Below are 24700 nucleotides of genomic sequence, written 5' to 3' on the forward strand. Positions count from 1 at the left end.
TAATGATAGTAAATGTTACTGGTTTGTGTATGTACTGTTCCGTACCTTTTATTGTCATTTTAGAGTGTACTCCTACTTGTTTAAAAAAAGCTAACTATAAAATGCTCTTGGGCCGCCCTCAAGGCAGTGTCCGGAAGCAGGCGTTGCCATCACAGGAGATGCAGCTCCGCACGCTGTTGCCCGAAAACCTTCCAGTGAGACAGGATGTGGAAGACAGGGCTGTCGATGGTCCTGACCCTTGGAGGCCTAGGCTAATGTGTGTTTGTGTCTTAGTTTTTAACAAAAATGTTTAAAAAGTAAAAAAAAAAGTTTAAAAAACAGAAAAAAGACTATAGAACAAGGATATAAAAAATATTTTTGTACAGCTGTATAACATGTTTGTGTTTTAAACTGTTATTTAAAAAAGTTTAAAAAGTTAAAAAATGTAAAGTTTATAAACTAAAAAAGTTATAGTAAATCACAGCTAATGTATCACTGAAGAAAGACAACGTGTTCTGTAAGTGGGGTGCAGCCTCAGTGTGTGTGGCACGCAGGAGAGTGCAACCACGCCGAGTCCTCGCTGCGCTGCCACGCCCACTGAGTCGCCAGACCAGCCCTGTGAGCTCCAAGTGTCTTCTTCCCTGTGCCGATGTGTAATGCTTTATTTTTATTTATTTATTTATTTATTTATTTATTTTTGAGACAGAGTCTCGGTTTGTTGTCCAGGCTAGAGTGAGTGCCGTGGCGTCAGCCTAGCTCACAGCAACCTCAAACTCCTGGGCTCGAGTGATCCTTCTGCCTCAGCCTCCCGAGTAGCTGGGACTACAGGCATGCGCCACCATGCCCGGCTAATTTTATATATATATATCAGTTGGCCAATTAATTTCTTTCTATTTATAGTAGAGACGGGGTCTCGCTCTTGCTCAGGCTGGTTTTGAACTCCTGACCTTGAGCAATCCGCCCGCCTCGGCCTCCCAAGAGCTAGGATTACAGGCGTGAGCCACCGCGCCCGGCCTTTTTTATTTATTTTTTATTTTTTTTTGAGACAGAATCTCGCTTTGTTGCCCAGGCTAGAGTGAGTGCCGTGGCATCAGCCTCGCTCACAGCAACCTCACACTCCTGGGCTCAAGGGATCCTCCTGCCTCAGCCTCCCAAGTAGCTGGGACTACAGGCATGCGCCACCATGCCCGGCTAGTTTTTTCTATATATGTTAGTTGGCCAATTAATTTCTTTCTATTTATAGTAGAGACAGGGTCTCGCTCTTGCTCAGGCTGGTCTCGAACTCCTGAGCTCGAGCAATCTGCCCGCCTCGTCCTCCCAGAGTGCTAGGATTACAGGCGTGAGCCACCGCGCCCGGCCTTATTTTTTATACTGTACTTTTTTTTTTTTTGAGTCTCACTCTGTTGCCTGGGCTAGAGTGAGTGCCGTGGCATCAGCCTAGCTCACAGCAACCTCAAATTCCTGGGCTCAAGCGATCCTCCTGCCTCAGCCTCCCGAGTAGCTGGGACTACAGGCATGCACCACCATGCCCGGCTAATTTTTTATATATATATATTTTAGTTGTCCAGCTAATTTCTATTTTCTTTTTAGTAGACAGGGTCTTGCTCTTGCTCAGGCTGGTCTCAAACTCCTGAGTTCAAATGATCTGTCCACCTTGGCCTCCCTGAGTGCTGGGATTACAGGCGTGAGCCACCGCACTGGGCCTATACTGTACTTTTACTGTAGCTTTTTTTTATGTTTAGATACGTTTAGATACACAAATGCTTCCCATGTGTCACAGCTGCCTACCGTGTTCAGTACAGCACACGCTGTGCAGGGCTGTGGCCTGGGAGCCGTGGCCGTGGCGTGCAGCGCAAGTGTGCGGGGGGCCGGGCCGTCTGTGCTTGTGCACTCGTATTCTTGACAGACTAGCCTGCGCCCCGTCACTAAGAGACGCGGGACTAGTTATTGAGGCCCTATAGTGGACCGGGCCAGGCAGCATCCTCTCTTCCCCAGGCTGCTGCGAGCGTTTCCAGCGCGTGTTACTCTGTCTGACAGAGCACTCCACATTGCTGCGTTGTGCAGCTGGCTCACACCCACTCGCTGGCCAGCTCCGCCCGCAGGGTCCGAAGCCTTGCTCTCTACCCTGCCCCACCCTCTTCCTCAGGAAGCCCATCTGCTCTGAACCCCTGCCCCAAACCTGGATGAGGAGCCCCTTCTCTGGTTGGTGCCTCTCACAGACTTGCATTCCATCTCTGGTTGTGCTGTGCAGCCTGGGCAAGTCGCTCTGTCCCTTGGTCACCTCTTGTCAATGGGGCCAATAGCAAGGAAGGTACTCAGCACTGCTCCTGACGGCCGCAGCAGGTGCTGGAGAAACGCTGGACGTTACAGTCACTCCGGCCCTTGACAACAGGGACCCAGTCTGGGTACCCCGGCACCCAGCACGGGAACTGGTGAGCACAGAGCAAGTGCTCCATATATGGTGTGGGGCAGAATAACAGCCCCCACAGATGTGCATTCCCAGACTGTGAATGTTACCTTACGTGGCAAAGGGGAATAAAGGTTGCAAATAGGATTAAAGTTGCTAATCAGCTGATTTTAAAATAGGGAAATTATCCTGAACTAACCAATGTAACCACAAGGGTCCTTAAAGGAGTTAGAGGGGGCCAGTAGCTGTCGCTCACACCTGTAATCTCAGCACTTTGGGAGGCTGAGGCAGAAGGATTGCTTGAGCCTGGGAGTTCGAGGCTGCAGTGAGTTATGAGGGAGTTATTTTGCACTCTAGCCTGGGCGACAGAGGGGGAAAATGAAACCAACCAACCAACCAAACAAACAGAATTAGAGGGAAATGTGACTATGGAGAACCAGACAGATGATAATGTGAGAAAGACTTAACCTGACGTTGCAGGCTTTCAAAACGGAAGAAGGAGTCACGAGCCAAGATGCACAGGCAGCTTCCAGAAGCTGGAAAAGGCAAGGAGATGGACTCCTTCCTAGAGTCTCTAGGAAAGAATGCATCCTGCCAATACCTTGATTTTAGCTCAGGAAAACCTGCATGGGGCATCTAACTTACAGAACTGCAAGATAGGCTGGTCTTGTGGCTCACGCCTGTAATCCTAGCACTCTGGGAGGCCGAGGCAGGAGGACTGCTTGAGTTCAGTTTGAGACCAGCCTGAGCAAGAGTGAAACCCCATGTGTAATGGGGTTTCTAAAAATAAAAAAAAATAAAAAAATAAAAATACTAAATATAAAAAAAATTAGCCAGGCATGGTGGCGCTTGCCTGTAGTCCTAGCTACTCGGGAGGCTGAGGCAGAAGGATTGCTTGAGCCAGGAGTTTGAGGCTGCTGTGAGCGAGGCTGATGCCACGGCACTCACTCTAGCCTGGATGACAGAGCAAGGGGGGAGGGGGGAAGAACTGCAAGATAGTAAATTTGTGTACTTGGAGACAGAGTCATACGGTGATGTCATTGTAGCTCACTGTAACCTCAAATTCCTGGGCTCAAGATCATCCTGCCTCAGCCTCCCCAGTAGCTGGCACTACAGGGGTGAGTACAGATGGCTAATTTTTCCACAAGTAGCAGAGACAAGGTCTCGCTCCTGCTCAAGCTGGTCTCCAACTCCTGACCTCAAAGGATCGTCCCACCTCGGCCTCCCAGAGTGCTGGGATCACAAGCGCGTGCCACCACTTCCGACCAGCCTCTGTATTCTTTATAAGACGCTAAGTTTTGGTTACAGTAGCAATAAGGAAACCAATACACATAACAAGCATTTCCTGCACATGTTTACTGCTACTGCTAAGCTGTTGGTGATGGTTGACTTTATACTTTTTTCTCCCATTAGGCTACGAACTTGTTGAGGTCAGGGAATAAATCTGCTTCGCTGCCACTGGTTCGCAGGCTCTGCGCAGCCGGGCCCTGACTGAGCCCCAGAAACTGCAGGCGGATGGAGAGCCCGGCCCCGCCCGCCAGTGCAGCTCTGCCTCCGCGGGCCCTGCTCCTCAGTCCGGGGCCCGGCCGGCGGCCCTGCTCCTCAGTCCGGCCCGGGAGGCGGCGGCCCTGCTCCTCAGTCCGGCCCGGGGGGCGGCCCTGCTCCTCAGTCCTGGCCCGGGGGGCGGCCCTGCTCCTCAGTCCTGGCCCGGGGGGCGGCCCTGCTCCTCAGTCCTGGCCCGGGGGGCGGCCCTGCTCCTCAGTCCGGGCCCGGGGGGCGGCCCTGCTCCTCAGTCCTGGCCCGGGGGGCGGCCCTGCTCCTCAGTCCTGGCCCGGCCGGCGGCCCTGCTCCTCAGTCCTGGCCCGGGGGGCGGCGGCCCTGCTCCTCAGTCCTGGCCCGGCCGGCGGCCCTGCTCCTCAGTCCGGCCCGGGAGGCGGCGGCCCTGCTCCTCAGTCCTGGCCCGGCCGGCGGCCCTGCTCCTCAGTCCTGGCCCGGGGGGCGGCCCAGCTCCTCAGTCCTGGCCCGGGGGGCGGCCCTGCTCCTCAGTCCTGGCCCGGGGGGCGGCCCTGCTCCTCAGTCCGGCCCGGGAGGCGGCCCTGCTTCTCAGTCCTGGCCCGGGGGGCGGCCCTGCTCCTCAGTCCTGGCCCGGGGGGCGGCCCAGCTCCTCAGTCCTGGCCCGGGGGGCGGCCCTGCTCCTCAGTCCTGGCCCGGGGGGCGGCCCTGCTCCTCAGTCCTGGCCCGGGGGGCGGCCCTGCTCCTCAGTCCGGCCCGGGAGGCGGCCCTGCTTCTCAGTCCTGGCCCGGGGGGCGGCCCTGCTCCTCAGTCCGGCCCGGGGGGCGGCCCTGCTCCTCAGTCCTGGCCCGGGGGGCGGCCCTGCTCCTCAGTCCGGGCCAGGTGGGGGGCGGCCCTGCTTCTCAGTCCGGCCCGGGAGGCGGCCCTGCTCCTCAGTCCTGGCCCGGGGGGCGGCCCTGCTCCTCAGTCCTGGCCCGGGGGGCGGCCCTGCTCCTCAGTCCGGCCCGGGGGGCGGCCCTGCTCCTCAGTCCTGGCCCGGGGGGCGGCCCTGCTCCTCAGTCCTGGCCCGGGGGGCGGCCCTGCTCCTCAGTCCTGGCCCGGGGGGCGGCCCTGCTCCTCAGTCCGGGCCAGGTGGGGGGCGGCCCTGCTCCTCAGTCCTGGCCCGGCCGGCGGCCCTGCTCCTCAGTCCGGCCCGGGAGGCGGCGGCCCTGCTCCTCAGTCCTGGCCCGGCCGGCGGCCCTGCTCCTCAGTCCTGGCCCGGCCGGCGGCCCTGCTCCTCAGTCCGGCCCGGGAGGCGGCGGCCCTGCTCCTCAGTCCTGGCCCGGCCGGCGGCCCTGCTCCTCAGTCCTGGCCCGGGAGGCGGCCCTGCTCCTCAGTCCTGGCCCGGGAGGCGGCCCTGCTCCTCAGTCCTGGCCCGGCCGGCGGCTCAGCTCCTCAGTCCTGGCCCGGCCGGCGGCTCAGCTCCTCAGTCCTGGCCCGGGAGGCGGCCCTGCTCCTCAGTCCTGGCCCGGGGGGCGGCCCTGCTCCTCAGTCCTGGCCCGGGGGGCGGCCCTGCTCCTCAGTCCTGGCCCGGCCGGCGGCTCAGCTCCTCAGTCCTGGCCCGGCCGGCGGCTCAGCTCCTCAGTCCGGCCCGGGAGGCGGCCCTGCTCCTCAGTCCTGGCCCGGGGGGCGGCCCTGCTCCTCAGTCCTGGCCCCGGGGGCGGCCCTGCTCCTCAGTCCGGCCCGGGAGGCGGCCCTGCTCCTCAGTCCGGGCCAGGTGGGGGGCGGCCCTGCTTCTCAGTCCGGCCCGGGGTGGGGGGGCGGCCCTGCTCCTCAGTCCGGGCCGGGGTGGGGGGGCGGCCCTGCTCCTCAGTCCTGGCCCGGGGGGCGGCCCTGCTCCTCAGTCCGGGCCCGGCCGGCGGCCCTGCTCCTCAGTCTGGGCCCTGGGGCGGCGGCGTGGAGCGCCGTCCCGACACCGCGGGGCGCAGTGCCCGCCTCGGGCGGCAGGGGGCGAGCGTGGTCCGGGCGCGCCCGCGGGGCGGCCGGACTGGGCGGGACCGCGGGGCGGGGCGGCTCAGCGCGCAGGCGCGGGCCAGGCGCCTCGCGCGGTCAGGGGCGGGCGAGCGCAGAGCAGCCCGGGCCGTGGCACGGGTCGCAGCCGGTTCGAGGCCCGCTCGTGCTCGCTCTCGGCGCCGCGCCCCGGCCCTCGGGGCTCCTGACGCTCGTCCCGCAGCTCGCCGCGCCGCGCTCTCGCCGCCGCCGCCAGGATGCCGGCGACCGAGAAGGACCTGGCGGAGGACGCGCCGTGGAAGAAGATCCAGCAGAACACGTTCACGCGCTGGTGCAACGAGCACCTCAAGTGCGTGAACAAGCGCATCGGGAACCTGCAGACCGACCTGAGCGACGGGCTGCGGCTGGTCGCGCTGCTCGAGGTGCTCAGCCAGAAGCGCATGTACCGCAAGTACCACCAGCGCCCCACCTTCCGCCAGATGCAGCTCGAGAACGTGTCCGTGGCGCTCGAGTTCCTGGACCGCGAGGGCATCAAGCTCGTGTCCATCGGTGAGTCGGCCGGCCGCGCCGCGGGGTGCCGTCCCGCCCCGGAAGGCGAGGGCCCCGCCGCGCGCCTCGCAGGCGGTCCTCGCCGGCCCAGGTGCGGGCACCGGCCCTCCGCCTCGCCGTCCTGTAGGGCGGGGCCTGTGTCGCCGGTCGCCCCGCCGCGCGCTCGGCAGTGCACCTCGGGCCGGCGGTGGGCTGAGGGCCGGCGGTGGGCTGAGGGCCGGCGGTGGGCTGAGGGCCGGGGGTGGGCTGAGGGCCGGCGGTGGGCTGAGGGCCGGCGGTGGGCTGAGGGTCGGGGGTGGGCTGAGGGCCGGACGGAGGTGGGCTGAGGGCCGGACGGAGGTGGGCTGAGGGTCGGGGGTGGGCTGAGGGCCGGCAGTGGGCTGAGGGCTGGCGGTGGGCTGAGGGCCGGCGGTGGGCTGAGGGTCGGGGGTGGGCTGAGGGCCGGACATAGGGGGGCTGAGGGTCGGGGGTGGGCTGAGGGCCGGACATAGGGGGGCTGAGGGTCGGGGGTGGGCTGAGGGCCGGCCATGCGCCTCGGGCCGGCGGTGGGCTGAGGGCCGGCGGTGGGCTGAGGGCCGGCGGTGGGCTGAGGGTCGGGGTGGGCTGAGGGCCGGACGGAGGTGGGCTGAGGGTGGGGGTTGGGCTGAGGGCCGGATGGAGGTGGGCTGAGGGCCTGCGGTGGTCTGAGGGCTTGGGCTGGCGCCGGAGGAGGAGAGGTGGATATGTGGCATTTTTCTGCGCCTGGGGCGCCCCTGCGAGAGCCAGGGGGCTGGAAACCCTCGCTGGGGGCCCGCAGGGAGGCCCTGGAGTCAGAAGCTCCCCAGAGCGCTCGCCCCGCTGCGCCCAGGCTGGTGCGCCCTGCAGCCGCTGAATGGGCGTTGGCTAGGAGGCCCAGCGGGGAGACCTGGGGAGGAACCGTTCTCTGCGCCTAGGGCTTCCACGCCCAGGTGGAGACAGACCTGGCCCCCACCCCCGCCGTCGCCGGAATGGGCGTGGGAGCCGAGGCTGGAGGGGGAGCCGCGGGGCTGTGCCCTTCGCGTGCCCTCTGCTCCCGGCTCAGCTCTGGCTAGGCGCCGCAGGGCGAGCCCGCTCTCTGCCGCCGAAGTGACGGAGATGGTGGTGGCAGTAGTAATTGCTGTCTTGTAGGGAGCCCACCTAGTGCCCTCTGTGTGCCAGCACCCTTCTGACTTATTTCGGTCCTTAGACATCCCGAGAGCTGGGTATTCAGACCCATTTATGAGCCCAATATAACAGAGGGTTGGTTGACTTGCCCAAGGACTGCCCAGTACGCAAGTAGGGTCCCGCTGAGAATTGAAGGAAGTGGGTGACAATTATAAGGAGGCTTTGTTTTCCTCTCCGCACCCTCCCCACACCATGGTCTTCCTGAAAGGAGGGAGGGAGGGAGTTCCTCTCCCACTCCTCTGGGGACGAAGAATGAGGATGAGGTCTCCCTTATGGTCTGAGGTAGTTGGGGGCTTCCAGAAAGGTCACAAAGCTGCTGAGTGTGTAGGCTGTGACAATAGGCACAGGAATTTGTAGTGTGTGTGTGTGTGCATGTGGACGTATGCAGAGAATGTGTGTGTACACATGGCATGTGTGTAGTATATGCATATGCAAAGCGAGTTTGTGTGTGCACAGCATGAGTATGCAGAATGTACATGTATGCAGAGAATGTGTGTGCTTCTACTTTTTTTGTGTGTGTGTTTCTTGCCCAGGCCTGGGTCTTGGTTCTCTTCCTGAGGAAACCAGGTCATTATACTGACCCCAGTGGCAGGAAGAAAGAGAAATGGGTGTGGCTGCTGGGACTTTCTCCAGTGGAAAAGGTATTCCCTCTAGGCTGAGCCTCCCCTTCCCCGACACTTGTCCGGGCCGACACTTGTCCGGGCCGACACTTGTCCGGGCCGACACTTGTCCGGGCCGACACTTGTCCAGGCCGGTAGGGCTGCTTCAGGCTTCCTGGGCCCAGGCAGCTGCTGCCACCCAGCTGACCTCCTACCAGCACCCCACCCCAGCCAAGGCTGGCCTCCCAACAGAGGGGATCTGCATGGCATATACTTTCTTCTTTTGGGGGTCTACTTCCTGTGCTGGGAAGGGAGAATCTCAGAATTCTTCACTTTTAAGAAACCAGCTTCCCCTCTGAGGAATCTCAAGGTCTGGCTGAGCTCAACTTGGATCCATTGTTCTTTGTTTTAAGAATGTGTATTTATATAATTAACTGAATAAAAAAACTTAAAGTAAACCGGGAATATCCAAATATGACATGAAATGTTTTTAAAACAACACCAACAAACCACAGCTCCAGAAACCCCAGGAGTGCCTAACTCCCCACTGTTTACAGAGGCAGCAGCTGCTTTGAGTGTGACTTCACGTCAGTGCTCCTGCCTCGAGCTGTGAGTGCCATCGTAGGCTTTGTCTGGCCCCTACATTTTTCTCTTTGGTCCTCATGATTTTCATTCCTAAACCCACCCAGGCCTTAATGCCTCCCATTATGCCGCATTCCACGGTCAGCTCCCCTTCCTTGCTGTGTGTCTGTGGGCAGCTTCTTCCTGTGAACCTCTTTCTACCACAGTTGCAGATTTTGTTTTCCTTTTTAATGATTTCTTGGATTATATCCCCCAAAGTGACATTCCTGGGTCAAAGGGTGTGAACCACATTATGACTGCTGTCATTGGCTGCCTCATTGCTCTCCAGAAAGATCTCACAGCAAACAGGTTTTCCAGCGTCTGGAAATGAGATGCAGTCTGGTCAAGTGCAGGCTTCTGTCAGGTAAAGGCCTGCGGCCTCTTCCCTCAGCTTCTGGGGCTGTTCTGGGTAATGGCTCTTCAAAAAAAAGTCACCTCCAGCTTGGACTTCAGGTTCACATATTAATATTAGCTCCAATTTGGGGGCTCCCACCAGGTGTTAAGTGTGTTCTGTTGATCATCCCATTGTATCCTCATGGTAATCATCGACTGATAGCAATTATTGGCCTTCCTATAATGATCTGCTTACCCAAGTCAGTGGGAGGGTTAATGGCTTGGCTGTGTCCCAGCCACATGGCAAGTGCTTAGAAAATGGTTGTTACCATTACTGTTGTCATTCTTTTTTTTTTTTTTTTTTTTTGAGACACAGTCTCACTCTATTGCTGGGGCTAGAGTGCTGTGGTGTCAGCCTAGCTCACAGCAACCTCAGACTCCCGAGTAGCTGGGACTACAGGCATGCGCCACCATGCCCGGCTATATATATTTTTTCCTATATATTTTTAGTTGGCCAATTAATTTCTTTCTATTTTTAGTAGAGTCAGGTCTCGCTCTTGCTCAGGCTGGTTTCGAACTCCTGACCTTGAGCAATCCTCCTGCCTTGGCCTCCCACAGTTCTAGGATTACAAGCGTGAGCCACCACACCTGGCCTTGTTGTCATTCTTAATGTTGTTATCTCTATTTGAAGATGGGAAACAGGAGTGAAGTATCTTGTGGAGGTGACCATAACTAGTGAGTATATAAATGGTGCCTAGAATCCAGGTCTGTCCAGCTGTTGAATTTGAATCTTAACTGATTTGCCTTCCAGTTTCAGGGATGAGTCAAATACAACCTTTCTGTTCCCATCAGAGGGTCCCTATAACACTTGGTTTTGCAAGTATGGGGTGTTGGGATAGTGGCTGGATACCCATATTTTGAACCTGTAGCCTTGGAAAAAATAGGGATATTAGGACTTCCATAAGTGACAGGATTAATCCCCTGGGCTGTAATAAGGGCCTCATATGTTGAGTGGAGTCAATTTGCCTCTTGTGTTTAATCTATTGAGGAATGGCTACTCTGTCTTCATTGGTGGGTGTTTTTTTTTGTTGTTGTTGTTGGTTTTTTTTTGAGACAGAGTCTCACTCTGTTGCTGGGGCTAGAGTGCCGTGGCGTCAGTCTAGCTCACAGCAACCTCCAACTCCTGGGCTTAAGCAATCCTCCTGCCTCAGCCTCCTGAGTAGCTGGGACTGCAGGCATGCGCCACCATGCCCGGCTAATTTTTTGTATGTATTTTTTTAGTTGGTCAATTAATTTCTTTCTATTTTTAGTAGAGATGTGTCTTGCTCTTGCTCATGCTGGTTTTGAACTCCGGCCCTTGAGCAGTCCTCCTGCCTCAGCCTCCCAGAGTGCTAGGATTACAGGCGTGAGCCACTGTGCCTGGCCTTTTTTAAGATTTCTTGCTACCCATCGGTTGATGTTTCGCTCCATAATCAGGGAAGGTCTCATTGAATGAATACAGGGTTTTGTTTGCTTTGGATAACGCCCAACAATATGCATTGTGAGAGCCATTCGAATTGCATGCGTGCACCCAGCTCTGAGATGTGTGTGGTAGTCAGCCGCCAGAGGGCTGTGGCTTTTCTGTCTAGAATTCACTGAAAGACAACCCTGACTATTTATGCACGGTGGTTCATTGTGAGGTGGGCCCATCCTCGCCTCATCCAAAAGTTGAAAATTTTCTTGTTTCTTGTTACATTCTAAGAGGTTCATAGTGAGGCCTCAGCATATTTAATTCTAGTTGTTTGCCAGGAGCTGGCAGTTTTATTTACTTGTTTTTCCAGAAACCTTTTTAACACTGGGCAGCCCAATGAAACTGGGAGAAAAAGGGGGTCTCCTAGCCCAAGAATGACAATCAAGGCTGCCTGGAAGTTTGGGTGGTGTGTTTTGGTTTCGTCTTTTAGAGAAAGGAATTCTTCCCCTTTTGAAGAATGAAGTCTCTGACCCTAATGTTTACTTACCTGCACCAGGCCAGTGCTATAGCAGGAGGAATGTGTGTTCCAAAGACTTTGGGTCACTGGGCAGGGTTTCCAGGGTGGTGGGTCACTGCTCCACTTGGCCCTTTTCCTTCCTTTTCCTTTTGTCCCACTACTAGCAAAATAATTTACACATAACCCTAAGTTCTGCTCTTTCCTGAACTGGCTAACAAATGCCACTGTCTTTTGGGCCAGAAAGAGTGCTTAAAAAGTAGCGAAGTGGCATGCTTTGTCAGAATTGACAAGTTCTTGGCCATTTGCAACAAGGTAGCACATTAGTGTGAGATGTATCTTGTGTAGTAGTTAAGAGCAAGGATTCTTGGTTCAAATCCCACCTGCCACCAAGTAGCTGTTAAGAAACTTCTGTGCTTTGGTTTCCTTATCGCTAAAATGGGGATAATAACTATCTCCGTAAAAGGTTGTTATAAAGATTAAACAAATTAATACTTTTTAAAGTGCTTGGAACAGTTCATAGTACATAGTAAGTGCTATGGGAGTGCTTGTTAACTAAATGAGGTAGTGTCTCATACTATTCTTAAAAGTTATGCCGGAGAGGTTCGCATACTGAAAGGGCATTTAAAATCAGCGCTGCGGGCGAGACCAGCTTGGTAGACTAATGTTGATCCTACCTGCTAAAATACGGTTATGGACTGCCTAGAGGATGTCCCTTCCTTGGAGGGGGTGGCCTCTGGTATGTCATGGCTGCTTCTGAGGCCCGTTCACACCAGCTTTGTTTCCAAGCTGGACAGGGAGCTTCAGGCAGCCTGTCATTCCAACCTCCCACCCTGTTCAGGAATCTCTAGGCCAAATCACTTCCAGATGGTGGCCGGGCCTCGCAGCTCCTCCGGCAGCAGGGAGCCAGCGCGCCAGTCAGCAGCCGCCTTCGTTCTTGGAGAGTCTGTGCTGAAGGAGGGCGTTGCTTTGGAGCCAAATTAAGTCTCTTGGTCCTGGTTTTGCGCTGTGAGACGGGTGTCACGGAGTGGGCTGCTGGCTTAATTGAGGATGGCTGCCCTGTTTCTTGAGGCTGCAGATTCCTGGAGCCTTTAGGTCTTGTCTCCAGTGGCTGTATGGCCCAGCGTACCAGTCACCTGCTTTGCCTACAAACAGGCTCCAGGTCAGCACATCCTAGGTTATAGGGGACACAGCCTAATGATTCAGGGCCGGAGTCTGAGGCTAGACTGCCTGGATTCTAATTCCCACTCTGCCCCCTACCAGCTGTGTACCTCTGCTGGGCTGCCTTAACCTTTTGGAGCCTCTGTTTCCCCTCTGTAAAATGGAGGAGCATAATAGTTCCTATCGTAGAGTTGCTGGAAGCATTATATTTGATTAGGTTAAATTATAGCTGGCATTATCCCTGTTAATGTCCATTGTGCTTTTGAACCTGGGTCCAGGACTTTGTCTTGTCTTCCATTTTATTCTCTGGCCAATCTGGATGTTTTTGGAGTCCTGTAGCTGTCACCTGGTGTGTTAGTTGTTCCCTTCCCCCAGCTTGGAACCTCTGATGTAGGTGTCTCCCAGGATCCTTTCCCCCCTCCCCCCTCTGCCCTCCCCCTTCCCTCCTCCCCATTTCCCCCTCCCCCTATCCCTTCCCTTCCTCATTCACAAATATATGAAAGACCAAATCTGACCCAGACCCTGTGCTAGGTGGTAGGGCCACAGGAATAATGAGAGTTAAGTTCCTTGCTTGCCTCACACGCTGCTCAGTGGGGAGAAGAGACAGGCAGCCAGAGAGTACCATACAGAGGAAGGCTTCTCAAACTTTTCAGGCATGTACAAGTCACTGGGACTTTGTTAACAATGCAGGTCTGATTCAGTGGGGCTGAGCTGAAGGATGAGATTCTACATTTCCAACCAGCTTCTGGATGCTGCTGTCTGCAGACCCCGCTGTGAGTAGCAAGGGTCTTGGTGCCAAGCCCTCTGGAGAGGAGGAACACCTGCCCCCAGGCTGGGGTGGGCAATCTGGAGGGCTCCCTTGAGGAAGGAACCTTTAAGCTGAGACCTAAAGCTTGACTAGAATTAGGCAGGTGAACAGACTTTTAGCTAGGTGAGCACAGGAATTGAACAGTGTCAGGTAGGTCAGAGGGGCAGTGGAGAGGTAGGCAGTGCTGGCTCACAAAGGGGTTTTGAGGCTGTAGATTGCCTACCTGGTGTCCTCCTAGAGCTTAGAGTAGGGTGGTGAACCCAGCTGAAATTGATCATCCAGCCTGGTGGGGGGGTCTCTCAAATGTTACTTCAGTAACTCCTATCAGTGAAAAGTTTTGTGTGTGCCCTTTCCTCATATGTGTATATTTATAGACTTTATGCATATATTAATACCACTATCTATCTGTATATGAAATATTATTAAAGTTTTGTTTCTTTTTAGATAATAAAATCCAAATGTAAGATCTGGTTTTTCTTGGCTCTAATGGATTATCTTGTATGCTCCTGGGGTGCATATACCCCATTTGGAGGCCCCTGAGGGCCTTTGTTTTTACATTTAGTTTGTTTTCTATATGCTGTTATTATTCTGCATTAAATTTCATTTTGATTACCTTTTTTTTTTTTTTTTTTTTTGAGACAAGAGTCTCTCTCTGTTGTCCCAGCTAGAGTGCGGTGGCATCATCACAGCTTCCTACAACCTCAAACTCCTGGGCTCAAGAGGTCCTCCTGCCTCAGCCTCCCTGGTAGCTGGGATTCAGGGTCATGCTACTATAACTGGCTAATTTTTCTATATTTTGTAGAAATGGGGTCTCCCCCTTGCTCAAGCTACTCTCAAACTTCTGACCTCAAGTGATCCTCCTGCCTCTGCCTCTGCCTCCCAGAGTGCTGGGATTACAGGCGTGAGCCACCATGCCCAGCTCCATTTTGATTGTCTTAATTGAGAAGCCAGATCTGTAATTATAACCACTTCTTCCAACCATAAATTCATTCATAACTAAATGAATGGGATGGAATGGAATGCACCATTTCAATCTAAATGGGTGCTATTTCCTACTTTTATAATGATTACAATTGCCTTTCATGACATTCTTCTAGAAACCATCTTACATTACTGTTGTAAATCTAGTTGTTCATTAAATGAGCTCAGTTATCACTAAATTGGCTCAGGTTGCTGTGCTGCCTTCTTTAGTTTCTTGGGAAGTGGCCTTGTATTTTTAAGGTGCCTACCTCACTTTTTGTGGGAAACTGAGTCCATGTAATAGGGAGAGAGCTTCTTGGGATAGATGATTAGAAAACCAAATGGTTCTATTTATGAATGAAGTAAATGAAAGTAGGTATATATGGAATAAAGGGTGGTCTTTTGGTCATGCCTACCTAGAATATGGATTTTTTTTTGTAGGGAATGGGAGCGAAAAAAATACTGAGCTATACCTGAAGCTACTGACTTTCTTCTAAGAGCCTTATAGCAGTTGCTTTAAATGAGGTCATTTGATAAATTATAGATGGTTGTCATAACTCTTCTGCAAACTGTTTAGTTATAAAAATAACTCACTGAGATTTTACTTATGCATACTATCTCATCACAAACTTTACCAAAGAACAGTTTTGGCTAGTCCTCATGTAGTAGAATGTCTTTGGCCAAGATTTTCTTGTACTATAAGCAAGAAGCAGTTTGGTTTTTCACTTAGTCAAGACTGCCTGCAAGACTAGTTATTTTGACAGGGTGTCTGACTTTTTCCCTTTCTCAATATCAAAACCTGGCATTTCTAAGCAGTGCAGGTAGAAAGCTTGGCAAAGAGGACACTTGTCCTCCTCCTCCATGTCCCTTGGCTGTTCTAGGTGCCAAGAACGCATACTGAAGATGCTGAATGTTGAGGTGTGCACATTCATCGTGTAATATAGTATCTAGTGTTTCTCATGGCTGTTATGTATTGTCCCGGGCGACTTACATTTATTAGTTGTAATCTCATTACAAACCCTGCAAAGCTAGTGGCTTTATATCTGTTTCTATTTTACAGATGAGAAAACTGAGGCTCCAGTCTGCCTCACTCCACATGGCAGGCATAATTATGCCTGCCTGCATCATGCTGTGTTTTCATGTCAAAGTTGAGTTTAACATTTTGTAAAGTAAAATAGACATATTGTAGTGAGAGGGGTTGAGCAAGAGTGTTTCTGCTGCTTTGGGTTTTTGTTTATCTTGTTTTGCTTGAAACTGTACTCATTTGAGCTTGATTAATGTGAAATTGAGATTTCCTTTTACAGAACAAAACTTTTTGGGGCCCACTTGCCCTACGTTTCCAACACCATGAAGCTTTGATTAGGTTTTTTTTGTTTGTTTGTTTTGCAGTTTCTGGGACTTTTCTCTAGTTCTTTCCCTTCCTTAGTTTGGTTCCCAGGGTTAGGGATGTCACTGCAGGTCTGGGTAGTAAGGACCAGCCACAGGTTGCTTTGGGGGAGTTGGGCAGGGCTTTCTTTGTGAGGCCTGCAAGCCAGAGTGAGGAAGGAGGTGCCCCTGGAATTCCTCCTGGCTGTGGTCCTGCATCCCATGGGGCAGGTGTGTGTGTGTGTGTGGGGAGGAGTTGTTGTTGAGAGTCAACTATGCCAGCGGAGGTCCTTGGTGACAGTGGACGTTGGCACAGCTGTGCTCTGTCAGAAATGACCTCACCCACATCCTTTCCTTCTGCCACCTTTAAACATTAACCCGTGGGAGGGTGTGCTGGGTTGTGCTTGCCGGTGAGCCGAGCAACCGAACCCTGCTTTTCAGCCCTGGCACCCGCCTTGAACAGTCAGTCCATCCACCCTGGCACAAGCGGGCAACTTGCTTCTAATCCAAGCAAGTGCTTTTTCTGCTCCTCTTCATGCAGCCTCGTGGGCAGGCCTCTTGCTGTGTGCCTGGCGTGACTTGTGTTTGTCAGAGCCGAACCTGTGTCCCTTAGGGCTCCCCTCCTGGGAGAGAAAGCTGGTCTGTCCTGCCCATTCAGTGCTCAGCCTCCGGCCATGGCAGGGCTGGCTTGTTGAAAGGTCTGATGTTAACACAACACTCCTGTTCTCCCTCTCTGAAGGCCCTTTATGCTGGCCTGAATTCCTTTTCTCTTGGAGATCTGAAAGCTCTTTTGACTAAATGGGTCACCTTTCTGGGTATTTTCATAAGGCTGGTCAGCTTTTGCCATGCCAGTCAACTTTTCTATAACTTCCTTTCAGATATCAAGGCGACCAAAGAGGCTGGAGTTATTTGGAACACAGGGTGGAATTTTGACATGCGAGCTGTAGGGGAGCGGGTGGGCATTTGTGGCAGGCACTATGTAAATTTGCTGCGGCCCATAAATTCAGACTTTAAGGTGAAAAAAGGCAGCAGCAGCCGGCTTTCCTTCCACAGATGGACAGACCGATGTCACTCTCTGCGTGTGCTGAGTGTGTCTGAGGGAGAGGCAGGCTTTCCATGGGGGCTGGGGCAGGAAAGAAAGGTTTCTTGGTGGCAAAAATCAGATTCCTGGATCTTCCCTGCATCCCACAAGAAAATAATCAAGTTCTTATCATGCGGGTAACTGTGCTCCTTGTGTGAATCACCCCGACTTCCCTGCACCTCTGTGAAGTGATTTATCAGACCCCAGGGAAGCAGAGTGACTTGGCTTCCACGGCTTGTGGGGGCACTGGCTGGGCCTGGTGCTTCTTGCCCAAGAACAAAGTGAGTGTTTCCTGGTTGTGCGGGTAAAGCAGGCCAGAGGCAGGGGGCCAGGCCCTGCTTCCCAGGGGACCAGAGGTGCTGAGGCCTGTGGGATGAGACCCTAAAAGGCCTTTGTGACTTGGTGGTTCTTTCAGCTGAACCCGGAGTCCTGGGTTCTACTGACAGGATTCTTTCTCAGAAGAGACAGGTGTGTGCTGGACAGGGGCCTCAGTGGCGCTTCCAGCCACCCTGGGCGGAATCTGGACGGCGTTCTGTGTGGAGGCCCCTTGGCAGATCTTGGCTTGAAAGCACCTGGGCAGTGGCGTGTCACCTTCTTTCTCTCCACTGAAGGAGGCGAGCTGCCACCTGGGGGACGCCTCTGCTGTCAGGCATCCTTTACAGGAAGTGATCCGGTGTCATGCTACCCTTCCTGCATCTCTTACCATAATTGTCTCTCCTGTTCCCTTTTCTTTTTTAATTTTGAAGGTGAGGGAGTGAGGATGGGGGTTCAGTTTCCTTTCTTTGTTATTTTATTTTTATTTTTTGAGATAGTCTCACTCTGTTGCCCTATGTAGAGTGCTGTGGCGTCAGCCTAGCTCACAGCAACCTCGGACTCCTGGGCTCCAGCCATCCTTCTGCCTCAGCCTCTCAAGTAGCTGGGACTACAGGCATGCACCACCATGCCCGGCTAATTTTTCTATTTTTAGTAGAGACTGGGTCTCCTTCTTGCTCAGGCTGGTCTTGAACTCCTGAGCTCAAGCAGCCTCCCCGCCTGGCCTCTCCTGTTCCTTTCCTTGGCGCTCATTTGATATCCGTGGGGAGTCACACATTCAAGGTTGGAGAGCATGGACACCTGTCTGAACATCCACAGCCCTCTTACTGAGCTGTGTGTCTCCTAACTTGCCTGTCTTACTTTCCCATGGGTCATCACTGTGCAGGGGCAGGGGCTTCACCTCTGTGTCTCTGACTTTGGCACTTAGTAGCAATTTAATAAATAGGCTGGGTGCAGTGGCTCATGCCTGTGATCCTAGTACTCGGGGAGGCTGAGACGGGAGGATTGCTTGAGGTCAGGAGTTTAAGACCAGGCTGGAAAAGAGCAAGACCCCATCGCTACTAAAAATAGCAAAAAATTTAGCTGGGTGTGGGATGTGCTGGTGTGTACCTGTAGTCCCAGCTACTCAGGAGGCTGAGGCAGGAGAATCCCTTGAGCCCAGGATTTTGAGGTTGCTGTGAGCTAGGCTGATGCCACGGCACTCTAGCCTGAGTGACAGAGTGAGACTCTGTTTCAAAAAAAAAAAAATTAATAAATAACTTATCAAATGAACAGTCTCTAGTGTAATGGGTTGATCGGTATATTTACTTGTTTGCAGTGTACTTGCTTTCTGAAAATGCAAAACAGTGGCCCTTTAGAAGCTGTAGTCAAATAGACAACTGGGTCTAAGGTCCCAGTAGAGCGTTGTTTTTGCAGCTGTGATGCTGAACTTAAAAGGACTCAGCACTGGCCGGGCGAGGTGGCTCACACCTGTAATCCTAGCACTCTGGGAGGCTGAGGTGGGCGGATTGCTCAAGGTCAGGAGTTTGAAACCAGCCTGAGCAAGAGTGAGACCCTGTCTATACTATAAATAGAAATTAATTGGCCAACTAATTAATATATATAGAAAAAATTAGCCGGGCATGGTGACGTATGCCTGTAGTCCCAGCTACTCAGAAGGCTGAGGCAAAAGGATTGCTTGAGCCCAGGAGTTTGAGGTTGCTGTGAGCTAGGCTGATGCCACGGTACTCACTCTAGCCTGGGCAACAAAGTGAGACTCTGTCTCACAAAAAAAGAAAAAAAAAGAAAGAAAAAAGAACTCAGGACTTTATGTTCATTACCTGACCATCTATGATTTGCTTCAGCTGTTAGAGAACAAGGCCTTTTCTCATTTGCCACATGAAGCTCAGAAAATGAATTTAATAGGGAGCTACTGTCACAGTCATATTAATATTAATAGTTTAATTAGTAATAGTGAATATATATTAAGTACTAGCTATTGTGATAAATGCTTGTCAATAATAGCTAAATGAAACCTCATTGCAACTCTGAGCTGTAGTTATCGTAATCCCTGTTTCACAGATGAGAAAATGAGGCATGCCCAGATTGGCCACTGAGTCTGTGGCTGTCTTTTCTGCAAACCCTCATCTGAGATTTTAATCCTCCTGTCTTACTGCTTTCCCAAAGGAAAGCCATCAGCTCAGCATGTCTCTTAAATTTACTTCTAATACGTTTTTTTAAGACATCAAAAAGTTACAGTTGTGTGGCTCATTCCTGTGATCTTAGCACTTTGGGAGGCTGAGGCGGGAGGATTGCTTGAGCTCAGGAATTGAAAACAAGCAACATAGCGAGACCCCATTTCTACTAAAAATAGAAAAATTAGTCAGGCATGGTGGCACATGCCTGTAATCCCAGCTACTTAGGAGGCTGAGGCAGGAGCATCACTTGGGCCTGGGAGTTTGAGGCTGCAGTTAGCTACGATGATGCCACTGCCCTCCAGCCTGGATGACAGAGTGAGACTCTGTCTCAAAAAAAGAAAAAAAAAAAAAATTTACATTTGTAGTTCTTACTCTTTGCAAAAAGGTTGCAAAAACACAGAAAAACACAAAGAGAAAACCCATCACCTGTGAAGAATTTTAATGAATCTTTTTCTATTTTTAGGGAATTTTGCCTATAGCTGAATTTTGATCAGAATGGGGAAGAGGGAGATTCATTTTCTTAGGAAAAAAGAGACTGTGGCCTGAAAATGTTTTATGAAATAATTTTGGTCATACTGATGGTTATAACAAGATTCATCCTTCAGTTATTGCTGAGCTTTAGCCAGCATTAAAATTAGAGGTTTTACTTGAGTCTCATCATGGTTTGAAGTCTCCCTTGGTCCAGAAGTATGTTTTGGTCAACCATGGAGTGGGGGTGTTCCAGCCACTTTCTGTCTCTTAAAAGCTTTTAGGACCAACTTTTATTGGCACTGCGAGAGTCTCTTAATAATAGTTATTATGTTCAGTAACTAATAGGACCTTGTCTCATGGTTAGCCCGGCATAGAAACTCATTTAACTTGTAGTTGCCCAGCTCCATTAGCAGTTTAAATATGGTTCATCCTTGCCAGTCTGAGAACTTTTAGAAGTCTGAAAATTATATGCATCCCTAAGGTCTTCATGGTATTGGTTTCTTGGAGGCACCATTTTCTCCATAGCCCTTAGGACATCATGGAGCCATTCTGTCTCAGCCTTGTTTGAGGCAAAGGAGAAAGAATGGAAACCACTTCTGGATACAGGTTGAGCACTTCATAGTCTTTAAGAGTATGGGTTAGGCTGGGCGCAGTGGCTCATGCCTGTAATCCTAGCACTCTGGAAGGCCAGGGTGGGAGGATTGCTCAAGGGCAGGAGTTCGAGACCAGCCTGAGCAAGACTGAGACTCCGTCTCTACTAAAAATAGAAACAAATTAATTGTCCAACTAAAAATATATAGAAAAAAATTAGCCGGGCATGGTGGCGCATGCCTGTAGTCCCAGCTACTCGGGAAGCTGAGGCAGGAGGATTGCTTGAACCCAGGAGTTTGAGGTTGCTGTGAGCTAGGCTGAAGCCACGGCAGTCACTCTAGCCTGGGCAACAGAGTGAGACTCTGTTTCAAAAACAAACAGACAAACAAAAAAAAGAGTACGGGTCAGATAGACCCTGCCATTTACCAGCTGGGAGACCTGGAGCAAGTTGCTTGACCTCTCTGCGATTCAGTGTCCCAGGCCATAGCAGTGCCCTGCCTCCCTGGTGTTGTGGAGGATTGACTGATGTAGCCCCATAGAGCACTTGGCCTGGTACTGGGAGGATAAGTGCCCTGTGAATGGTGGTCACCATGCTCCCCCACCTTCCTTCTCCCTCCTCTCTCTTCTCCCTCCTCCCAGTTCCTGGACCTGTGTTGGTCCCCTCAGACTGGAGGAAGAAGTGAATTAGCTAGGGTGGGGTTAGGTGGTTGGGAATATGCCCAGAAATTGGTCAGAGATGCCTCATACCTAAAAGACTTTTCAGAAGAGGTGACCTGGGTTTTTGAATAACTAACAAGAACCATGGGCCAGTGACATATCTGGCCAAGCTTCCTTTAAGGGTACAAAACAGGTGCCAGCTATTCATCATGGCTGGCTGCCTCCATTTCCTTCTTGTCCTGTTTGGATAATCACTATATATATATTTTATATATAGCATGTTTTATATATATAACATATATATCTTATATATTATATGTATTTTATATATATATATTTTTTTTTTAATTTTTTTTTTATTTTGGCATATTATGGGGGTACAGATTTTAAGGTTTCAATAAATGCCCATTTCCCCCCCTCCCCCCAAAAGTCTGAGTCTCCATCATGACCATCCCCCAGATGGTGCACATCTCACTCATTATGTATGTATATACCTACCCCCCTCCCCCCTCCCCTATTTTTTTTTTTTTTTTTTTTGGTGACAGAGTCTCACTTTGTTCCCCGGGCTAGAGTGCCATGGCATCACCCTAGCTCACAGCAACCTCAAACTCCTGGGTTCAAGCAATCCTCCTGCCTCAGCTTCCCGAGTAGCTGGGACTACAGGCATGCACCACCATGCCCCGCTAGTTTTTTCTATATATATTAGTTGGCCAATTAATTTCTATTTTTTAGTAGAGACGGGGCCGGGTGTGGTGGGTCACGCCTGTAATCCTAGCACTCTGGGAGGCCGAGGTGGGTGGATTGCTCGAGGTCAGGAGTTTGAAACCAGCCTGAGCAAGAGTGAGACCCGTCTCTACTATAAATGGAAAGAAATTAATTGGACAACTAATATATATAGAAAAAATTAGCCAGGCGTGGTGGTGCATGCCTGAGACTCTGTCTCAAAAAAAAAAAAAAAAGTAGAGATGGGGTCTCGCTCTTGCTGAGGCTGGCTTTGAACTCCTGACCTTGAGCGATCCTCCCACCCCCGCCTCCCAGACTGCTAGGATTACAGGCCTGAGCCTGTATATATATATCTTTTAACTACCTCCTTTTCTTTCTTTCTTTCTTTCTTTCTTTCTTTCTTTCTTTCTTTCTTTCTTTCTTTCTTTCTTTCTTTCTTTCTTTCTTTCTTCTTTCTCTCTCTCTGTCTCTCTTTCTCTCTCTCTGTCTCTCTTTCTCTCTCTCTCTTCCATTCTTTTTTTTTTTTTTTTTTTTTTGAGACAGAGTCTCGCTTGTTGACCAGGCTAGAGTGAGTGTCGTGGCGTCAGCCTAGCTCACAGCAACCTCAAACTCCTGGGCTCAAGCAATCCTACTGCCTCAGCCTCCCAAGTAGCTGGGACTACAGGCATGCGCCACCATGCCCGGCTAATTTTTTATATATATATTAGCTGGTCAATTAATTTCTTTCTATTTATAGTAGAGACAGGGTCTTGCTCTTGCTCAGGCTGGTTTCGAACTCCTGACCTTGAGCAATCCGCCCGCCTCAGCCTCCCAGAGTGCTAGGATTACAAGCGTGAGCCACCGCGCCAGGCTCTCTTCCATTCTTTTTGTCTCTTGGAATGCCCTTTCCTATTTCTTTCTTTCTTGTTTTTTTGCCTTTCTCAGACCACCCTCTGGAAGGAGGCTCTTGTGGAAGTGGCTGGAAGCAGCTGTAACTTCCTGTTCCTGTGTTTGCTCCTGTGTCTGAGTCTTGGCTCTGTTCCTTTCTAGTTGGCTCTGTTCCTTTCTAGTTGTCCAACCCCAGGAAGCTGCTACCCTCCAGCAGCCTGTCTTTCATATGCAAAATGTGATAATATTAGAAAATGTCCTGCCTTGGGGGGGGCTGGGGGGCTGAGGAATAAAAGAGAATGTGCATCTGAAGCTCTTGGCCCTGAGCCTGGCTTGTAGTAAATGTTCAGTAAATTACTGCTGCTGAGATTATATTGTTAGCATCAGCATTAGTGCTGCAGGGCCCTACACCTACCACTTACCTTTGGAAAAATAAGTCTTCATCTTAATGCCATGTGGTGGCTCCTATTTCTCTTTTCAGGGCTTGGTGGAGCAGGAGGAAGAAGTCGGAGCTGGAAGGACACCCGGAGATCTTCAGCGTCGGTCCCTGCTGAGGCTGGGGCTGTGCTGACTGCCTTGTGCGCTTTCAGCTGGAGCAAAGTGGGGCTGCACTAGCTGCTCCCGCCCCTAGGAGTCTAACTCATCCCTGCCCTGGCCCTGCACACTGCTTTCTCTGGCCCTTTGACATCTGGGATCATGGTGGGGCTGCCTGTGCCACCTGCCAAGATTTTTGCTTCCCTGGGTGTAGCCTTAAACTCCAGCACTGTCCAACCTCATGCCTTGGAGCTGGTGACAATGTTTTTACAGTTGTTAGTGCTTGGAAACTGGACTTCTGGATTGTAGCCTGCACAGACAGCACCTAGGTTTCAGGGCTAGGTGGCCAGACAAGGCTGTTGACAGTGAGTTCTGTGGGTCCTGAGACCAGAGTGGGTGTGGGTGGGTGTGGGAGGTTGAGGGCGGCTCTCTCAGTCCTCTTCAGGAGTCTGTGCCCTGCCAGGCAGAGGGGCCTGTGTCTTGCATGTACCACCTGCTTCCCCGTTGCCCCTCGGACACAAGCTGCCTGTTATTTCCACGGTTGGGTCAGACTTCCAATACTTCAGGGTTACTGAGGATCATTTTTAGGCCCTCTCTCGTGGGGCTAGGGAACGCCCAAACCTTTCCTAAAGGTAGAACTTGTGTGAGTTTACTTGAGTAGTGACTAATGCGGATCTTTCTTTATGTTTTAATAATGGGAAGGTATTAGTCAGCCTGGGTACTTTTTCCACATGACAAAAATTTAAAACACTTGCAGAATGGCTTCTGTTTCTCCAGCTATTAAAGCTGAGCATAGGTTAGCTGTTATCAGAACGATCAGCAGGTGTTAGTCCACTCTCCTTCCAGGGACCAGTTTCTGGTTTTGGGAAAGGTTCAGGCATGCTGGATTTGGCAAGATTGCAGGTCCCAGGCAGATGGCAGGACTCAGAAACTGACTCTCATTCCTGGGCCTACTTCTGCCATCGCTGGGCCTCTCCCTGAACCTTTCTCCCCATCTATAAAATGGGAGAATGGGACGAGGTCTGTGTTTCCTAAACTTCAGTCATTTGTAAAAGAACCACTTTTACTATTTTACTGTATCCCATGACTGTCTCTATTTCATTTTTTTTTTTTGAGGTTTATGGCATATAGTTTAGGTAAACACACATACAAGGAGGAAGGGGAGGGGGAAATGGAGGTGTCGGAAGCGAAGCTGAGTGACAGAACACATTCAGTCGGGGTAGATGTTTATACAGAGTATAGTGGAACATCAGGAAAAGCTCCATATGGATTCGTGTGCACACGTCTGGAGGCACGAGATCCCTCCATGGCCAATCCAAAAACAGGGAGCTAAGGGAGGAGGCCATTCTTGTCATTCAAGTTTCATAAGCTCCATGTCAAAGATGAGAGTAGCGTGTGGTGGGATGATGCCTGGGTGCCCAGTAGTGCCATACGCATAGTCTGGAGATATAGTCAGTTTGGCTCTCTGACCCACACTCATCTGGGCAACCCCTTCTTCCCAGCCTCGGATCACCTCCTGCTTGCCTAGCATAAACTTAAAGGGCTTGTTTCTGTCCCGGGAGGAATCAAATTTCTTTCCATCTTCAAGCATCCTGGTGTAGTGCACCACGCAGGTCTGGCCGTGCTTTGGGAAGGTGCGCCCGTCCCTGGGGGAGATGGTCTCCACCTGCACTTCTATGGCGGCAGCGGGCACTGGGCGGGTGGTGCGACCGGCAGCGTTGACTGAGAAGTCTATTTCATTTTTCACTTAATATTATTTTCCCCTGCAGCTGCCTCACTTTTAAAACAAATGTATTTGAAAAGGAGATTTTGTGTCACTATCATAATGGAAAAGCAGTGTCACTAGGTAAATGGAAGG

General features: G+C 51.8%; 2 protein-coding genes across 5 annotated transcripts in view; one reads left to right on the forward strand and one right to left on the reverse strand.

The window, feature by feature from the left end:
• Positions 1–5977: 5977 nt before the first annotated feature.
• Positions 5978–24700, forward strand: part of FLNB (filamin B) — a 150743-nt gene continuing 132020 nt past the window's right edge. For all 4 annotated transcript variants that reach the window (XM_076009013.1, XM_076008997.1, XM_076009001.1 and 1 more), the window contains exon 1: positions 5978–6436. In XM_076009013.1, coding sequence (XP_075865128.1) covers positions 6145–6436 — 292 coding nt within the window. In that variant the 5' untranslated portion in view covers positions 5978–6144. The remainder of the gene's footprint in view (positions 6437–24700) is intronic.
• Positions 23939–24450, reverse strand: LOC142874309 (peptidyl-prolyl cis-trans isomerase FKBP1A-like). Its single transcript, XM_076008993.1, has one exon. The coding sequence runs from the start codon at positions 24431–24433 to the stop codon at positions 24194–24196; it is 240 nt and encodes a 79-aa protein (XP_075865108.1). The 5' UTR covers positions 24434–24450; the 3' UTR covers positions 23939–24193.

This window comes from Microcebus murinus, chromosome 1 (assembly GCF_040939455.1).
Source record: "Microcebus murinus isolate Inina chromosome 1, M.murinus_Inina_mat1.0, whole genome shotgun sequence".
NCBI lineage: Eukaryota > Metazoa > Chordata > Mammalia > Primates > Cheirogaleidae > Microcebus > Microcebus murinus.

Coding starts and splice junctions, on each gene's coding strand:
- LOC142874309 (XM_076008993.1), bottom strand. CDS start 24,433: ATGCTTGAAGATGGAAAGAAATTTGATTCCTCCCGGGACAGAAACAAG.